This window comes from Canis lupus, chromosome 7 (assembly GCF_048164855.1).
Source record: "Canis lupus baileyi chromosome 7, mCanLup2.hap1, whole genome shotgun sequence".
NCBI lineage: Eukaryota > Metazoa > Chordata > Mammalia > Carnivora > Canidae > Canis > Canis lupus.
In genome coordinates, this window is record NC_132844.1 from 69,140,212 (window position 1) to 69,157,730 (window position 17,519).

The 17,519-nt window shown below is 52.4% G+C and overlaps 1 protein-coding gene across 11 annotated transcripts in view; it reads left to right on the forward strand.

Moving 5' to 3' along the window:
* Positions 1 to 17,519, forward strand: part of GRM4 (glutamate metabotropic receptor 4) — a 116,837-nt gene that overhangs the window by 24,639 nt on the left and 74,679 nt on the right. Inside the window, exon 1 of one of the 11 annotated variants that reach the window (XM_072833408.1) lies at positions 17,134 to 17,344. The exons of the other annotated variants lie outside the window; for them this stretch is intronic. Within the exon in view, the coding sequence (XP_072689509.1) occupies positions 17,333 to 17,344 (12 nt within the window). The 5' untranslated portion in view covers positions 17,134 to 17,332. Of the gene's footprint in view, positions 1 to 17,133; positions 17,345 to 17,519 lie in introns of those variants that run through there. 11 annotated transcript variants of the gene reach the window in all.

Here is a 17,519-nt window from a genome sequence, read left to right on the forward strand (position 1 = left end):
CTCTGTACCCAACACCTGGCTTGGTCAAATACTGATGTTTTGCCCTAATAATATCAACATTTGTTTTCATTTTAAGAACGAAAACGTTGCAGATGTCATCAGAGGCTCCATGTGTGCGTCTTGCACCCTCCTCCGCTTCCTCCTCAGAGGCAGCCACTGCCCTGTCCTGTAGGGATTGTTTGTAATTCTTTCAGTTACTGTGCACTTAAAAATAGTTTTGTTTTGTGTGTTTTAAGCTTGCTAAAATTGGGATCTGGGTATCATGTTGCTCTTCAACTTTTCCTTGGCCACATACTCCCCCCCCTTGGAACAGCACCCTGTTCATTTTCTTGTTTGTTGACTGTGGACACCTAGCAAGGTTCCTGATGATCTTCCTAGTTTTTTTACCAAGGGTGCTGCACGACAAAGCTGGCCACTGTGTCTTTGTGTTCTTGGGAGAGTTTCTTGTAGGTCACACCCAGGAGTGGAATTGCAGACTCGTGGGGAATAAGCCTCCTGAACTTTCCCAGAGCCTGGCAGGTTGCTCTCTACGTTTTATGCAGGAATGCTGGTTTCCAAACCTGCCTCCACATTGGACCCTTCTGGTGCTGGTTAGAACACACGTTTTCACCAGGTGCCTGGACCTACGCAGCCTTGCTAAGAGGATTCTCAGGGTGTGAAGTCTTGTTTCATCAAGCTCCCGGGTGCCTTGTGGACTTGCATTTGGAGGTGCTTCCTCTGGGTCTGCTGCTCACTTGCTGTGCAACTTTGGGAGTGTTGCTGGATCTCTCTGAGCCTGGATGTCCTCCTCTATAAAATGGGGATGAGGATAACTGAGGACTCAGGCTCTAGTGTTGTCCACCGGAAGGTTGTGTCTCCTCGACTCCATCTGTGATGTCAGGCTTGATTCATTGTTTTACACAACAAACGTGACAGATCTCTGCTTTATGCAGACCATGCCCCATGCTTCTGAAACTTGGGGTTGGGGTGAAGACACCTGACTCCAGAGTCAAATGGTCAGTAATTTCATGACAGTAAGAGGAGTTTTTTTTTTTTAAAGAAACATTTTTTAAAAAGATTGTATTTATTTATTCATGAGAGACACACAGAGACACATGCAGAAGGAGAAGTAGGCTCCATGCAGGGAGCCCGACATGGGACTCAATCCCCGGTCTCCAGGATCACACCCAGGGCTGAAGGTGGTGCTAAACCGCTGGGCCATTGGGCTGCCCAAGATGAGTGTTTTTAAAAAATTTTATTTATTTATTCATGAGAGACACACAAAGAGAGAGGCAGAGACACAGGCAGAGGGAGAAGCAGGGTCCCTGTAGGGAGCCCAGTGTGGGACTTGATCCCAGGACCCCAGGATCACACCCTGAGCCCAAGGCAGACACTCAACCACTGAGCCACCCAGGTGTGACAGATGAGTGCTTTAATTGGGGTAGATGAGATGGCCTTATTCAGCTTGGTGGGAGGTGTCAGGGAGGGCTTCCTGTAGGAGGACAACTAGCTCAATAGCCAGGATACAATTAGGTAGGTGGAGGTCTGTGCTGGGCAGCAGGGGAGGGCATTGCAGGCAGAGGGACCCAGGAGTCCGAAGGCCTGGTGGTGAGAGAGAGAGCCTGGTGCTGGTGTCGGGGTCAGCTGTCTTGCTTCGGGTACTGCTGAGGCTTGGGGTGACATGGCAGGAGGTAGGGGCCTGACATAGGCACCTACCTCCTGGCAGTGGTTTCTCCTGACTGAGGCCTCAGGTTGCAGCTGAAAGGGGGTTTATGGGAAGCCTGAAGTGTGAGGAAATGTTAAGTGCCTTCTAAGTACTTTGATTATTTTAAATTGCTTAAGTGGTTTCTAAGATGGTCCTAAGTATCCTGGGGACACAGACATAAAATCAATTAGGAAAGTGCAACAAACCCAACCGATGGAGAGTAGCCCCCTCCCCTGCTTGTCCTCCCCCACGCTCACCTGGGCCTGGCTTCGGCCCTGGCCTGTCAGCCTGGACCAGGACCCCGTCCATTCCCCTCTAGCATCAGGCTGGGGAGTCCCCAACTTCTGTGCTGGCCCCCCTGGCCTTGAGTCCTGGCTTCTCTCTCAAGCAATTTGGGAGGTAGGGGGAGAGGACAGGATGAGTGGAGGGGTAGGGGGGTAGGCAGAGAGAGAGATTGTAGGTGAAGGTGCCTGAGAGGATCTCCCATGGAGATGCTTCTCTCTCCTGAACGTGCCCTTTATCCAGGGGCCCCAGACCCCCTAGGCCTGTAGTAGTATTTTTTAAGTGTGAAATACTTTCCCATGGGTATTCAAAGGTACTGAGGGACATACCCCAGCCCCACCATGGAGGCAGCCACTGCTTCCTTTCAAAGAGGGCATGAGTCTGGACTTGGGGCTGCCGTATGGCACACGCTGGGGGCACCATTCACCTAGTGTATCAGGGCAAGGTGTGTACACCTGTGTTCTCCTCCACTGTCTTCACATGACTGCAGCAGGGGTGACCTTGGGGACTGATCAGCGAGTAAGGACCTTGTCCTTTGCATGGCCACCAGTACTCCCTGCTTCCGGTCTCCTGGTGATGGACACTAGGTGGTTCCCCACCCTGTGCGTTTGTGAACAGAGTCATGATGGCTGCCTTTGTCATTGACTGCTTTGCACATCTCTGTGGGGTGAATTCCTACGGAGTGGGAGTGGAGTGGGAGTGCCGGGTCAGAGGGCCAGTGTATTTGTAATCTCATGGCCTCCTGCCAGCCCTGGGTGGGGCCTGGACTCCCTGGGGCCTGGTCTCCACCTCTGCTGCCAGCTGGGTGGGGCTGGGAGGAGGCCCCGTGGCTGGTGCTGCTGACCTGGCCTCTGTGCAGCCTTGTGTAGCAGATCATGGGGAGCAGGGACCTCAGTCCTTAGCTAAGGAGAGGCTCAGAGGAGTGAGTGCGCCCTCTTCACTGTGAGTCTGTGTAGGGTGGGGTGGAGGCAGCCCTAGGCCTCTCTGCAGGTCCCAGAAGGTGCTGAGAACTAGCAGCGGGGGTGACCATTGCTGGCCTGGCTCGGCTGGCCATCTGTCCACCCATTCCCTCCACCCCCCATCATTCAGGTGTGATTACCCCTAGTAAAACCCTCAGTGCCCATACTCTGCTGTCTTTGGACGCTGCGGCTGCCTTGTGTATCCCTGTAACAGACGCGGCTTGGAGGGGTGGTGACTCCTTGGGTCCCGCAGCGGCTCAGGGCTGGAGTTTGGCTGGTCCTTTGCCTCTCTGGCTCCCCAAGGAGTGCTTCTGGCCCAGGCCCGCACATTATGTTTATCCTCCGTCTGCACCTTGGTTTAGACACTGCTGTCTGCTGGAGGGCCCCCCTTCTGTTCTAACCAGCCTTGGGCCCTTGACAAGATCACTTAGACTGTCTGCCTTTCCATTTCCCCATCTGCGCGATGCATCAAGACCCAGTTTTACTGAATACTTTCTGAGGGTAGTGAGGCAGGAGCTTTCTTACTTCTTCCTGGAGGGGCCTCAGAATTCTTCTTTTGGGGGGCTTGAAGCTGTTCTTGTTTTCCATGTGGATTTTCCATGTAATACTTCCTCTGAAGAATCAAGGGCTCTGCTGCCTCCTTTCTCCCCCCTCCAAATTATTCAGGGAGATGCTGTCACCTGCAGCCATTGTACATATTTATTATATTAATTCTACATAATTCACCGAACTCCCTTTGAATGAGACGTGGCTTCCCCTACTGAAAACCCTCTTTATTCTTCCCCGCTCTTCATATCCAGCTACAAACCTCCTCCCCTGAGACCCTTCCCACACCAGTCCTCACCTGGGTCTGTGCTGGCCCCTAAAGCTTTCATTCCCTCTAGCCTCCCCACCAAGAGAGGGACCCTGAAGTCAGGGACTATGTCACCTATTTCTTCTGGGGAGTCCCCATAGAATCTAGAGAGATGAGCTGAAAAATATTTTTATTTTTTTATTTTTTTAAATTTTTTATTTATTTATGATAGGCAACAGTGAGAGAGAGACGCAGAGACACAGGCAGAGGGAGAAGCAGGCTCCATGCACCGGGAGCCTGACGTGGGATTCGATCCCGGGTCTCTAGGATCGCGCCCTGGGCCAAAGGCAGGCGCCAAACCGCTGCGCCACCCAGGGATCCCTGAAAAATATTTTTAACAGAAAGATGTCAACGTGAAAAAAAACAAAAAACAAAAAAACCACCGAACCTCTTTTCCAAAAGGAAATCCAGCACAGAGTTGGCTAGAACTTAGGCAGTAAGAATGCTTCGACACTGAACTTTTCCCTATTTCATAGAGATGAAGTGAGTGGGTTTTGTTCTAGTGTGCACAGTGGTCTTTGGCAATGTTGAAGGAGGAAGTGGCTTTTTCCTTAGCTTTTGTTGGGTTTCCAGTTTAATTAAAAATACGTATGTTTTCTGTACAGCTTCGGATTCAGCATAGGGGTACGGTCCATGATTTGGGGAACTTTCAGGCACCTGCTGTAGGCAGCTTCTGAGCATTTCTTGGAAACCATGGGAGGGGGGCACCTGCGTGGCTCAGTGGTTGAGTGTGCCTTCGGCTCAGGTCATGATCCCAAGGTCCTGGGATGAAGCCCTGCATTGGGCTCCCCGTTCTGCAGGGAGTCTGCTTCTCCTTCTGCCTCTGCTCATGCTCTCTCTCTTAAATAAATAAACAAAATAAATAAATAAATAAAATCTAAAAAAAAAGAAACCGTGGTAGGGCCTTAGGGCCTGGTGAAAAACAGAAAAACAAGAATGGGAACACCAGGGTCTCTTACAACCAGTGACAGTTTACAACCTTTCACAGTCCCTTCTTGGTTATTCCACAGGCCGATGGTACTACAGAGTGCTCAGAACAGATGCCCTACTTTCCAGGAAGAAACTGAGGCCCGTAGAAGTTAATGTGTGGAGACCACCTGGTTAGTCAGAATCAGAGATGGGCTTTAAACCCCGGTCCTAGGGGCAGCCCGGGGGGCTCAGCGGTTTAGTGCCACCTTCAGCCCAGGGCGTGATCCTGAAGACATGGGATCAAGTCCCATGTCAGGCTCCCTGCGTGGAGCCTGCTTCTCCCTCTGCCTGTGTCTCTGCCTCTCTCTCTGTGTCTCTCATGAATAAATAAATAAAATCTTAAAAAAAAAAACAAAAAACCCGGTCCTAGATCCCCAGACCTGTGCCCGTCCCCTCCACATAGCTGGATGTGACATGCAGGTCCTTTGAGGCCACCTGTCTTAGTGTGGGAGTCTGTGGGTGGTGCTGAAGGTGGTTTGCAGTCTGGCATCGTGTAGGTCTTCCTCTGCCCTGTGGAGCATAGGACCATCAGCCCCGGGGTCCTTATGTGTGAGTGTGGCCTGATGGTCCGACTCCTTCTAAAAGCCAATGTGCTCATTGCAGATTTGGAAGAAAGCAGAAGCGCATAAAGAAGCGAATGAAAATTGCCCACTCATTCCACCATCCAGAGTGACAAACTTGAAACATTTGTGTATTTCCTTCTAGCCTCTCTTATATATAATTTACGAGGTTGAGACAATAACACCTCTGTGGTTCTGTAGCCAGCTTTTGCCCACCAGACTACAGTTGGGAGCATTTTCCACTATCCTTAAATAGTCTTTGAAACATGGTGTGTAATGGCTCCGTAATCCCCCATCAGGGGGCCCTTTTATGTGCTATGTCTCACTGGTGGCTGGGTGGGGTGTGAGGTTTCTTGGCTGCTCCCTCAGCCGTGCATTTCCAGTGCTCTCTCTCTCTCCAAGGGGTGATGTGATAGCGAAGGCTTGGGTGCTGGGTGGTAGGAAGCAGAAGGTGGGAGGGTCCTACCTAATTGGACCAGTTATCCTGGGAGAGACAGGTGCTCAGGTGAGCTCCCTGAGAGGGCAGATGGGAAGGTGGACATGGCAGGTGGAGCGTAGGAGGCAGAGCCAGGTGTCCTCAGTGATGCTGTGGGCGTGGGATACGGGGGCCTGGAGAAACCTGCTTGGCTGAACTACAGGCATGGGGGTGAGAGATTGTGGCTATCACTTTATTTCTGCTCAGGATGAAAGCCTCCCAAAAGCCCCAGAAATTAAACTCAGGGATTCCGATTCAGGGTGGTGGCTGAGGGAGGGGTGGGGGTGGGGGTGGGGGTGGGGGGACAGGCTGGCAGGGAGGGGGAATGACCTCACCTGTACCACTTGCTGTGCACAGGTGGGGTGTGTGGCAGGGGGTGCCCAGAGAAGGAGGTGGAAGCCCCTGGGCTCCCAGGGTGGCTTTGCCTCAGCAGCCCATCCGGCCGACCTTCACCCTAGTCCTTCCCTCTGGCCGCTGTCACTCCTGCTCCAGGTCCCCTGTGCCACTCCTTATGCCTCCTAAAGTCCAATCTGCTGGCTTCTGCTTCTAGTGTTCCCTCAGTCCCTGAAGAATACTCTGTCCACCTCTTCTTTCTTCTACATTACAAAAAATTGAAGTATAACTTATATATAGTAAAGTACACAAATTTCAGGTGTACTACTTGATGCGCTTTCAAAAATGCATGTACCTGTATGAACATTAAGACGGAGAACATTTCCAGTACCCTAGAGTGTTCCCTTGAGCCTCTCCTAGTCCATATCCTTCCTTCCCCAAGGCTAATCGAGCCCGACTTCTAACAGTATAGATTACTTGCATCTGGCTTTGAGCTTCTTATAAACAGAATCACACAAACAGTAAGTCTTTTGTATCTGGCTGCTTTCACCCACATTGTCTGGGAGGTTCATCCATGTAGTTAGATGAAAGAATAATTGGCATTTTTCTTTTTCATGGCTCCATACTATTCCATTGTGTGGTTGTTTGCCTGGTTCATAACTGTTTACCCATTCTGCTTCTGCTGGACATCTGGGGTGAATCCAGTGATTGGCTATTATGAATAAAGGTACTCTGAGTATTTGTAGACATGTCTTTTAGTGGACACGAGCACTCATTTCATATACAAACACGTACATATATATGTATATGAACACACACACAAACATGCACACACACACAATTGCTGGCTCATCAGCTAAATGAATGATTAGCTTAAAAAGACAGTGCCACAGGGTGGGTGTCTCAGTCTGTTAAGCCTCTGCCTTTAGTTCAGGTCGTGATCCTGGGGTCCTGGGATCGAGCCCTGTAGCAGGCTCCCTGCTCAGCAGAGTCTGCTTTTCCCTCACCTTTTGCCTGCCGCTCCCCCTGTTGTGCTCTCTCACTCTCTGTCAAATAAATAAGATCTCAAAAAACAAAAAGGTACTGCCAAACAATTCTCCGAAAGGATTATACCTTCTTGCCACTTTTTAAAAAAAATTTTTTTTAAAAATTTATTTATGATAGAGAGAGAGAGAGAGGCAGAGACACAGGCAGAGGGAGAAGCAGGCTCCATGCACCGGGAGCCCGATGTGGGATTCGATCCCGGGTCTCCAGGATCGCGCCCTGGGCCAAAGGCAGGCGCCAAACCGCTGCGCCACCCAGGGATCCCTTTTTTTTTTATTTTTTTTTTTTTGCTGTGGAAATTTCTCCTGTGCTTCAAGGCCCATCTCAAATGCTACCTCTGTCATCATCTTGATGGATAACAGTGATGGTTCGGATGTCAAGCTCTGCAAGTCACGGTTCTGCCTCTCTTCCTCACTGCTCTACCTCCTGGCCCAGAACATAGTAGGTGCTTAATAACACCCATGGTTGAATTTATGTGCCTGGCACTGAGTCAGAGCTTCATAACGGTTATCTAATGTAAGTGACCAGCTGGGAAATCCTACAGGTGAGGAAGCGGGCTTGTCCAGGGTGTAGCGGAGGCCTGCAGCACCGCCTGTCCCCGAAACCTGTGCTCATTCCACTGTTCTTGGCGGCATGTGTTTGCAATTTCTTGTTCTTTTTCAGCTCGCCCACTTTGATTTCACTCGGCCTCATATTCCAGTCCGGGGGTTGTTGAAGTGAATCTTGTGGGTGACCTAGTTAGCTTGTGACCCAGCCAGCTCCTGGCTTTGCCAGCCCTTTTTTCCTCCTGAGTCTGAGCCTCAGAATCAGGGGTTTTCAGGTTGGGGTACGGGTGGCAAGGCTGTAGAACCCACTCTTCTGAAATGAAAGCCCTCTCCTAGCAAGGCCAACATTTATACCTCATTTTACTTTTCCCAAGCCCCTCTCCAGTGATTGTGACGCTCCCATGGGGTCACAGCCTGGGCATCGTCATTTGCATTTTCTGAGTGAGGAAAGCAGAGCCAAAAAAAAAAAAAAAAAAGGAAAGCAGAGTCCAGGGAGGTGGTGTGATGTGGCCAGAGTTCATCGTGGAGGCTGGAGAAGAGCTGGGGTGAGCCTTGAACTCCTGCCTCCCAGCCACAGGCTGTGAAGTGTTTCGGGGGGTGCTGGGAGCTGATAGAGAATTGGAGTAAGGTTCAAACCCAGCCAGGCTTGTCCCAGGGCCGCCTTGGGAAGCCAGAGAGTCTCCTTTAGGTCACTGAAGTACTAAGTGGTCTTTTAGAGCCCTGACGGTTTTGCCAGGGGCCTCAGGGGCAGCCTCTGGGTTAAAGTTCACTGCAGACCCCTAGAGGAGGGGTCCCTGTCTGTGGTCCAGACACAGGACTTGGCTGAGGGCAGGCAAAGCAGGGCAGCAGGGTTGGCCTTGGGGAGCTTCTGGCTTCCCAGGCGGTCCCATCCTGCCAGTTTTGGTGGGAGCTGGGCATGTGGCCCGGCAGACGGTGCGAGTGCCTTGATATTTTAATTGAAGCCTGGAGACACGGTTGCTCTCTCTACTGTGCTAACAATGTAAGGAATAAATAATTCAGCAGTGGCTGTGTTGTGCCTGCTGTCCTCACCCATGGGGGTGGCCATGCTTGTGCTCATATATGCAGGCTGCTGGGTGGACCAGGAGCTGCTATTATGGGCTGGACTGGAGGCAGGGCATTGCCGTTTTTTTTTTTTTTTTTTTTTTTGGTATATTTTTTTATTGGAGTTCGATTTGCCAACATATAGTGTAACACCCAGTGCTCATTCCGTGCATTGCCGTTTTAACAGGGCCCTGGCCACCTCTCAACCCTGGGGAATTGATTTCTTCTCAGGCATCCCTCAAGGAGAGGTTAGTGGAATGTGGGGCCAGCTGCTCCCATGTGCTGCAATTAAGAGGTACTTAAAAGTCCGTTTGTCCTCAGACCAGCCTGAAATGCCAGCAAACTGGAGGAAAGACCCCTCTTAATGGGCACTCTCCCTGGACTGTGTTTGAACTGGTTCAGTTTGATTCAGCAAATGTTTATGGAGCTCCGAGTTTGTGCAAGCTACTGGAGCAGGTGGTAGGGATGGCAGAGATTGCCAGAGTGAATAAATCTGTGTCCTTCCTGGAATGGGAGGTGTGGCATATGTGTGATTTGTCATAGCTTAAGTTGGGGTATGGGACGGCTGTGGTGGAGGTGCAAGTGAGGGTCTATGGGGTTTCAGAGGAGGGAGAAGTCACTTCTGACAGGGCATGCATAGGGTGGCTGCCTAGAGGAGGTGGTCAGTATCCTGTAGGCAGAGAGGGAGCCATGAGAGTGCTCTAAGTGGAAAGGGCTAAAACTTCAGATATGTCTGGTTGGATCAGTAAGGCTTGTGGCATTGGGGGGAGAGGGTTGGGTGGTGGATAAGTGGAGGGGGGTGCTGGGGTGGGTTGGGGGCTTAGGCCAAGAGTGTGGACTTGATCCTGTAGAACAGTGCCCTGGTTGGATTTGGGGGTTAGAAATATTTCTTTGAGTGTAGAGTGGAAGGTTGGTTGTAGGCTGAGGCCTGAGTCTTGAGAGAGTGATTGGGATCCAGTGGAACAATTCAGACGAGAGGTGATGATGGCCCAAATAATGGCCTTGAGCATTCATTCCTTCATTCATTCACCAAATAGTCAGATGTTGGGCTAGGTTAGGAATACATCAGTGAAGAAACACACACATACACTCCTTGCCCACATGGAGCTGACCCTCTAGAGGGGGAGAAGATAGTAAATGAGGTGAGCAATAGTTCAAATGGTGACAGGCACTGTGGATGAACAGCGTACAGGTCAGGGGTTTTGAGACAGATGAGGAGAGAGAAGGCTATTTTACACAAGGTGGTTGGGGAGAGGGTGTTTGAATATAGATGCAGGCAAGTAAGGAAGGGAGCCAGTGGCTGGATGGTGTTTGGGTTAAGGGCACAGGCGGTGCAAAGGTTTGGAAGCAGAAATACTCATGGCTCATTTGAGGAACAATAAGCATGCTGTTCAGAGAGGTGGGGAAGGGGTGGCGCAGCTGGACCAGCAGGGACTCCTGGGTCCTGGGACAGAGTTGGACTGTTCCCTCCAGTTGTTCTGGGCAGCTTTTGGAGGTTTTTTTTTTTAAATTTATTTTTATTATGATAGAGAGAGAGAGAGAGAGGCAGAAACACAGGCAGAGGGAGAAGCAGGCTCCATGCACCGGGAGCCCGATGTGGGATTCGATCCCGGGTCTCCAGGATCGCGCCCTGGGCCAAAGGCAGGTGCCAAACCGCTGCACCACCCAGGGTTCCCTTTTGGAGGGTTTTAAGCAGAGAATGATGGGATCTTTTGCATGGTTTCCAGGGTGCTCTCTGGCTGCCCCGTGTAGACTGGATTTGCAGCATTGTCGGGGGGGCCAGTTTAGAGCAGTTTATTTGCAGTCACCCTCCATCCTCCATCCATCCCTCTCTCTTCCATTCTTGCCTCCCCTCTTCCCTCGCCTCCCCTCCTTCCAGGCCAGCAATCGACCTCCCAGTCGTCCTCCACCGAAAGAGCCTGAAGAGGCTTCCCAGGGACCTGGCAATTCTGAAGACCCCTGCCCTGCTGCCTGCCCCACACCCCTGGTCCCCAAGCCCCAGCCCACCAAGGCTAGGACCCCCAGCCACAGCGACATGCACCTTGCCCATGGTCCTCTCTGAGCCTCAGGGTTTCTCCCCTGTTAAGTGGGCATCAGTGAAAAACCCTCACCTGGCTGATGTGAGGTTTCAAAGGGAGAATGTATGTGAAAGCTGTAAATGGAAGGCAATTATTATACATTTTCAAAGCCAGAGGGAAGACCAAAGAGGGTGGTTGAGGAGGGACCCTGAGAGTAGTTATTTAGGAACCTGTGACTCCAAGACATGGCCTGACAGAAGCATAAGTGGATTTAAAGGCTGTGAGGAGAAATTTGGGGACTCAGCTGCCCAAGAAACTGCCAGAGGAAATTGAGGGTACAGGGCGCAGTCTCGGCCCGAGGGCAGGTGCACTGACCTGTGATGCTTGTGCCCTGAGCTGGGGAGACTGAGTCCTGTCCTCAAGGGAGGTCCTTCCTCAGCATCCTCTGTGCCCTGCACTCCCTCCAGCCCCTTCCTACCAAGAGGTTGGGGCCAGGATGGTGTTTCCAGCCAGAATCGTGGGCATCAGAGTATCCTCTTTTGGGGGGATGCTCATGCTCCCCATCTTCCACATCCAGGCCCTTCTCTTCCCCACAGGGAAGCTGGTGAGTCCCCCATCTAACCACAGGAACCTCCCTCTGTCCCATCTCTGAAGGGTGGTTGAGTTAACTGCCGTTCATATTTTTGGCAGAGAGCTGGCAGGGAGACCTAAACTGGGAGCGTGCTAATTGAGGGGCTCCTTCTGGGGAAACCCCTGTGATAGGCATCTGGGAATCATGGCTCCGCCGTGTTCCTCCCCGTGGCCCGGCTTATAGAGCTGTAAGCAGGAGACACCGCCTCCCTGGGGCGGGGGAGAGCACCAAAAGAAAAGGCCTGTTTAATTTAATTCCATGTTTTATTGCTCGTTGGATAAATAACCTTCATTAAGATGGAAGGTGGGGGGATGGACAGGGAGAAGTTTGATTAATTTCCAGCTGGTTTCTCGTTTGTTAATTTTCTCCCTGTTCAGCAGGATTATTAAAACAAATTACAGATACTGCCCTCTCCTCCGTAGGCTGGAGCAGGCCTTGGCTTACAGGGAGTGATTCTGCCCCCCCCCCCCCCTGCTTTTCCACTATGGGTATTTAGGTGCAACCTGGGTTGAGGGAGGGGCCTCCTCACCGTAGGATCTCTACACAAGGTCCCTTTGTTTCTTGTTGGAGTTTTCATGTCCTCACAGCCTCATGGGCGATCTGGACAACCAGAAAGATGAGCACAGGGTGCTTGCCAGCACAGCCTACTCCCGGCAATGCCAATGACCTGGGCAGGTTGGGGCCTGGGGCAGGAGGTAGGCCTGCCAACCCCAGCCCCCACCCCTGGTATCTGTGGGAGCAAGATGGGCAGGTGAGCATAGTAGGTGGGTACACAACTTCTGGGCTGCCCCACGCTGGTGCCCAGTTCCTCAATCCTCCTCTGCTGCCAGGGCCCCCCCACTGCCTGGTCTGACCCTTTCCCGGCCCATCAGCTCTCGCCCACCTTGGGCTCTGCGGCTGCCAGGCTGGATCTCCCACTGGCTCCCTCCAGCCCTGCAGAAAAACTGCCACCTGCTGGGTGTTAATGGGTGATAGCAGGTCAGCACTTTTCCTGCTCACATGTGGGCAGTTAAGAATTCCAGCTGCTTAATGGGCAGTTGGGCAGGGCAGTGACTTTTCCGGGGTGGGGGATGAACATTCTTTTGTGCTCCCCAAATGTGCTGTAAATCATGATTCCACCAGACTGTACCAGAGTGGGGTGTGTATGTGTGTGTGTCTATGTGCGCACTCACATGAGTGAGTGAGCCTTTCTGGGATATTCCTGTGGCACACATGTGTGTGCAGGTCCTTCGATTTGGGTGGACTGACTCTGAGTCTGCTGGGCCTGGCAGGGCTGAGTTATAGGGTGTACGTCCATCTGTATGTGTGTTTCCTCCTTCCTGGCCCCTGCCACCATCAGCAGGTACTATGGACCGTGCGATTGGACTGTCTGGAGCTGTCCGCCTGGCCACGGCAGCCCCAAGGGTGACCGTGGAGAAGACTGTCTCCACTTGGCTCCTGTGGTCACAGGGTCCCCTTGGAGAGGGGCCATTTCCTGTGGGCTCCTGACTCTCCACACCCACAGCCTGCCCTGGAGGGCCTTCCTTATCTTCAGATGGAAGTTGGAGGAATGAAAAAAAGAAAAAAAAAAAAAGGAAGTTGGAGGAATGAGTCCAGTGAAGGACAGGGCCTGCAGCCAGGGCCAGGGGAGGGGTGCAGTCGTGATCTCCAGCGCCTGGGGGCCTTGGCCCCTGTGGCTCTCAGGCTGTTGGGGCTGCCAATCCTGTGAGGCACAGCCAAAAGACAGCTAGACACTTACTCGAAGAGAGACATGTTATATATAGTTGGGGTGAGAAGGGCCATGGGTAAGGGGACAGGGTGTGAGGTGGGGCTGCTTTAGATGAGTGACAGCATCTTTGAGAGGGTGACTTTTTTTTTTAAGATTTTATTTATTTATGAGAGATGCAGAGAGAGAGAGAGGCAGAGACACAGGCAGAAGGAGAAGCAGATTCCCTGTGGGGAGCCTAATGCAGAACTTGATCCCAGGACCCTGAGCCAAAGGCAGATGCTCAACCACTGAGCCACCCAGGCATCCCAGAGGGTGACATTTGATCAGAGACGAGGATAGAGTGAAAGAGTATGCTCTGTGGCTGTGTGGGGGGAAAAGCCAGCTAGGCAGAGGGCATGGCAGGTGCAGAGGCTGAGGCTAGACAGTGCTCGATGCTCAGGGGCTGTTTGAGGAGTAAAGTGGGGCAGTTGGTAAGAGCTGAGGTCAGCAAGGCAGCAGGGCTCACACAGGGCTTGGGCTTTCCTTCCAAGGGGGAGGCTGGGGGCTGGGGGGGATGTTGGGGAGAGAGTGGTGGTCTTGCCCGGGTGTGCTCCACTGTGCCCCTGCATGTCCATGTGGGTACACGTGCAGACCTAGACCACCAGACAAAGAACAGGCCAGAAGCCCAAGCAGGGCTGCAAGTAGGGGTGTAAATATAGTAGAGTCAAGGAGCCCTGGGGGGCCTTCCAGCTGGGGGCACAGGCTGGGTGTTTGCTGCTCCAGAGAACTACATAGAAGCACATGAAAGTGACAAAGAGGTAGATTTCAATTCAGAGTCCCGAAAAGCCTGGCAAGCCTGGGAGTTGGGATGGGCTCCCTCTAGGAGATGGTAAGCACAGGTCCCTGGCAAGGCCACTTTGATCCCAGTGATGGGGATTCTGGCCTGTGGGGCAGGAGTTGGGAGATGCTTGGGAACTTGAGGTGAGCTTCGTGCTCCTCTGAATTTACCCTGCTGCCTGGTGGCACTGAGAGAGGGCCTGGGGTTCCCAGCTATGACGGTGGCAGGACCTTTCTCCAGGCTCTGCTACCCGAGGCTGCCCCCAGTGGGACCTGCTGAGGCCTGGGTTAATGGGCAGAGCTTCGTTCACCCCAGAGATCCTGAGGCAGGGGCCTGAGTGAGTGAGACAGGGTGGAAGGGCCCAAGATCCACTCAGAGCTTCCCTTTCAGAGAGCCGTGTCAGCTCGGATTACCAGTTTCTGGAAACTGAACACGTCGGGCTGGGACAGGGAGAGCCTGTGGGCATCTCTAGCCTGTCCCTTCATTATCTGGACAGGACCCAGACGTGCTGGTGGTTCCTGCCGTGGGCTCTGTCTCTGGCATTGGTGGGCCTGGGTTTCAATCAGTAGCTGAGTGACAGAGGGAGAACGACTTCTCTCCCAGTCTCTAAGTTTTGCCTAAAAATGCAGATAATAATGGAACCTGGAAGGGTTTTGTTAGGAGTAAATTAAGTGAGGGAATGGTAGAAAGTTCTATCTGGGGTCAGTCCCCTCGAGGTGACCTCAGGATGTACCAGTGATAGAGGAGAAGTGAGAACAAGGGGAGGAGCCAGGCAGGTGTGTTAAAGAGCAGGTTTGCTCAGTGGTGGCCAGGGCCTATGCCCCTGGGGACTGTTGGGACATGGCACAGAACAGGTCCATGGTACTGGGCAGGGACCGTGCTGGCCCCCACCATGTCCTAATATCTGGCACACTGTGGGCCAGTGGAACGTGCTTGCTGAATAGAATGCAACATCTGGAGGTTTTTGCAGAAGGTAGAGAGAAGTAGAAGGGTCTGGGGTGAGATCCACCCCAAGTCCAAGCTGCCAGCCTTCCGGAGTTGCCGGCTGGAGGCTGGATCTCTGGGCTGAGATCCCAGGAGGCAGCCACAGCAGAGTTTGGAGGGTCCTAGAGGGGATTCCATCCAGTCCTTATCTCGGTGGGGAGGCAGGACAGCCTGGCTGAAAGAGCGCAAGTCCCTGCTTGGCCACCTACCAGATGCATGTCTTTGGGCAAGTAATTTAACTTCTCTGTACCTCAGTTCCCTCACCTGTGAAATGGGCTGAATGCTAGTATCTCTGTGACAGAATTCTAGGGAGGAGTAAAGAAATTAACCCTGAGAACAGAGTCTGGCATATAGTAAGCGCTCAATACATGTAAGTTATTACTGTAGTTGTTACGATTCTTAGATGAGAAACCTGGAGCACAGATGGAGGAGCATCTAGCTCGAGGCCATGCAGTGAGTTGGTGGCTGATGAATTCAGGTTCTTTCCATCGTGGCAAGCTCACAGAGCTGTAGGTAGGGGGTGACGGCAGTGGAAGTGAGAGGCAAAGGGTGGCCCTTTCCTGCTTTGTGTCTACACCCTGGCCGCCTCCTCACCCTGCCTGTGTCACTGGGGCAGCTGGAGAACCCCTGGGAAGCCTGCTTATCTTGGAGGAATGGGCTTGGCTCTGAGGAGAGGCAGGCACCCGAGACCCCGTTTGCCAGTCTTTCAGCTCCAGGCCCTTCCTCTGGTTTTTGGTGAGCTTGGAGTTTAGTGAAGAGCTCACTAAGTGTCACAAGGAGGGAGATATTCGGGAGCTGGAGAGCTTGTGGGAGGGCATACTTCTCTCTGTCTCCACGGATACCCCCTGGCCCAGCTGCTCTCACCTCGCACCTGGACCAGTGTGGTGGCCTTCCCACTGCTGTTCTTGGTCCCCATCTTGTCCCCACATCTGTTTTCTCTACAGGTGCATCTCATGCTCTATTCTCCCATTTTCTTTGTGGTCTTGCTTTTCCTTGAAACTGCCATGGGCTCTTGGCCACAGGGCCTTTGCACAGAATGCTCTTTCCTTCCCTCTTCACCTGGGTATTGCCTGTCCATCCTTTGGATGTCAGATTCCTACCTCTCCTCAGGAAGCCTCCTTGGCTCCCCTGACCAGATCCAGGCCCTGATTCCAGGCTCTCACAGGCACCTTGCCTCTTCCTCCCAGCACATCTCAGAGGTTGTGATTATGTATGTGTAGGTGTGCATATCTGGTTATGGGCCATTTCTTCCACTAGACTCAGCTCCATGAGAACAGATATTTGTCTGCTTTTGCCCACTCTGGCATCCCTGGTGCTTATCATAGTGCTGGACACTAGTGAGTGCTTGGTAAACATATTTTGAATGAGTGCATGATGTGGTGGGAAGCCCATACCACCTCTACCTTTGCCAGGGACCAGAAGCCTTCATTTTGTAGGCTGAGATGGGACTTCCACAACAAATGTCCCCCAAGAAGGACCCCTGGGGTGGGATACCACCTGGAGTATGCCACATGTGGGTCCCCTTCTAGATGGTGCTGAAGATGATGGTTCAGAGTAAGGGGCTGCTGGTGCCTGAGGACAGCAGTGAGGGGAGCCAGGGATCGGAGAAGCCCTAGGAGGGTGGTAGCACCACCTGCAGGCTGGGTGCTCAGCAGCCTGCTCACCCTGGGCCCCACTGGGGGCAGTGCTGGTGAGGCAGATGGTCAAGAGGACACATGAATGGAATGTATAGTATCAACAGGCAGTGATGAGTGCATAGCCAGTGCCAAGGTCCTGAGGCAAGCTCCTGCCTGGTGTGTTGGGAAGAACAGCATGAAGCCCGAGTGGCTGGAGCAGAGCAAGTGAGGGACAGAGGGGTGGGTGGTGAGGTCAGGAGGCTAAGGGGGCAGATTTCCTTGGGCCTGGTAAACTCTGGCTAAGATGGGAGACTCTTTTTTTTTTTTTTAAAGATTTTATTTATTTATTCATGAGAGACAGAGAGAGAGGCAGAGACACAGGCAGAGGGAGAAGTAGGCTTCATGCAGGGAGCCTGATGTGGGATTAGATCCCGGGCCTCCAGGATCACATCCTGGACCGAAGGTGGCGCTAAACCGCTAAGCCACCCGGGCTGCCCAAGATGGGAGACTCTTGAAGAGAGGAGGGACATGATCTAACTTGAGTTTTGTTTTTAAAGATTTTATGTATTTATTTATTTATTTGAGAGAGAGAGCAAGAGAGCACAAGCCAGCAGAGTGGCAGGCAGAGGGAGAGGGAGAAGGAGGTCCCCACTGAGCAGAGGAGCCTGATGCAGGACTTGATCCCAGGACCCCGGGATCATAACCTGAGCCAAAGAAAGATGTTCAACCGACTGAGCCACCCAGGTGCCCCCTAACTTGAATTTTAAATGGGTGCTAGCCAAGGAATGGGTGATGAGATGGGTGGTAAGTATGGGACCTGGGGGACCAGGGAAGGGGGCTGCTGGGTTAGTCCAGGCCAGAGATGCTGGAGCCATGGCCCAGGGTGGTAGTGGCAGCATGGTTGAGCTGTGGTTGGATTCTGGATTTATTTTCCTCATAGAGCCAAAAGTATTTCCTGATAAATCAGGTTTGGGTCATG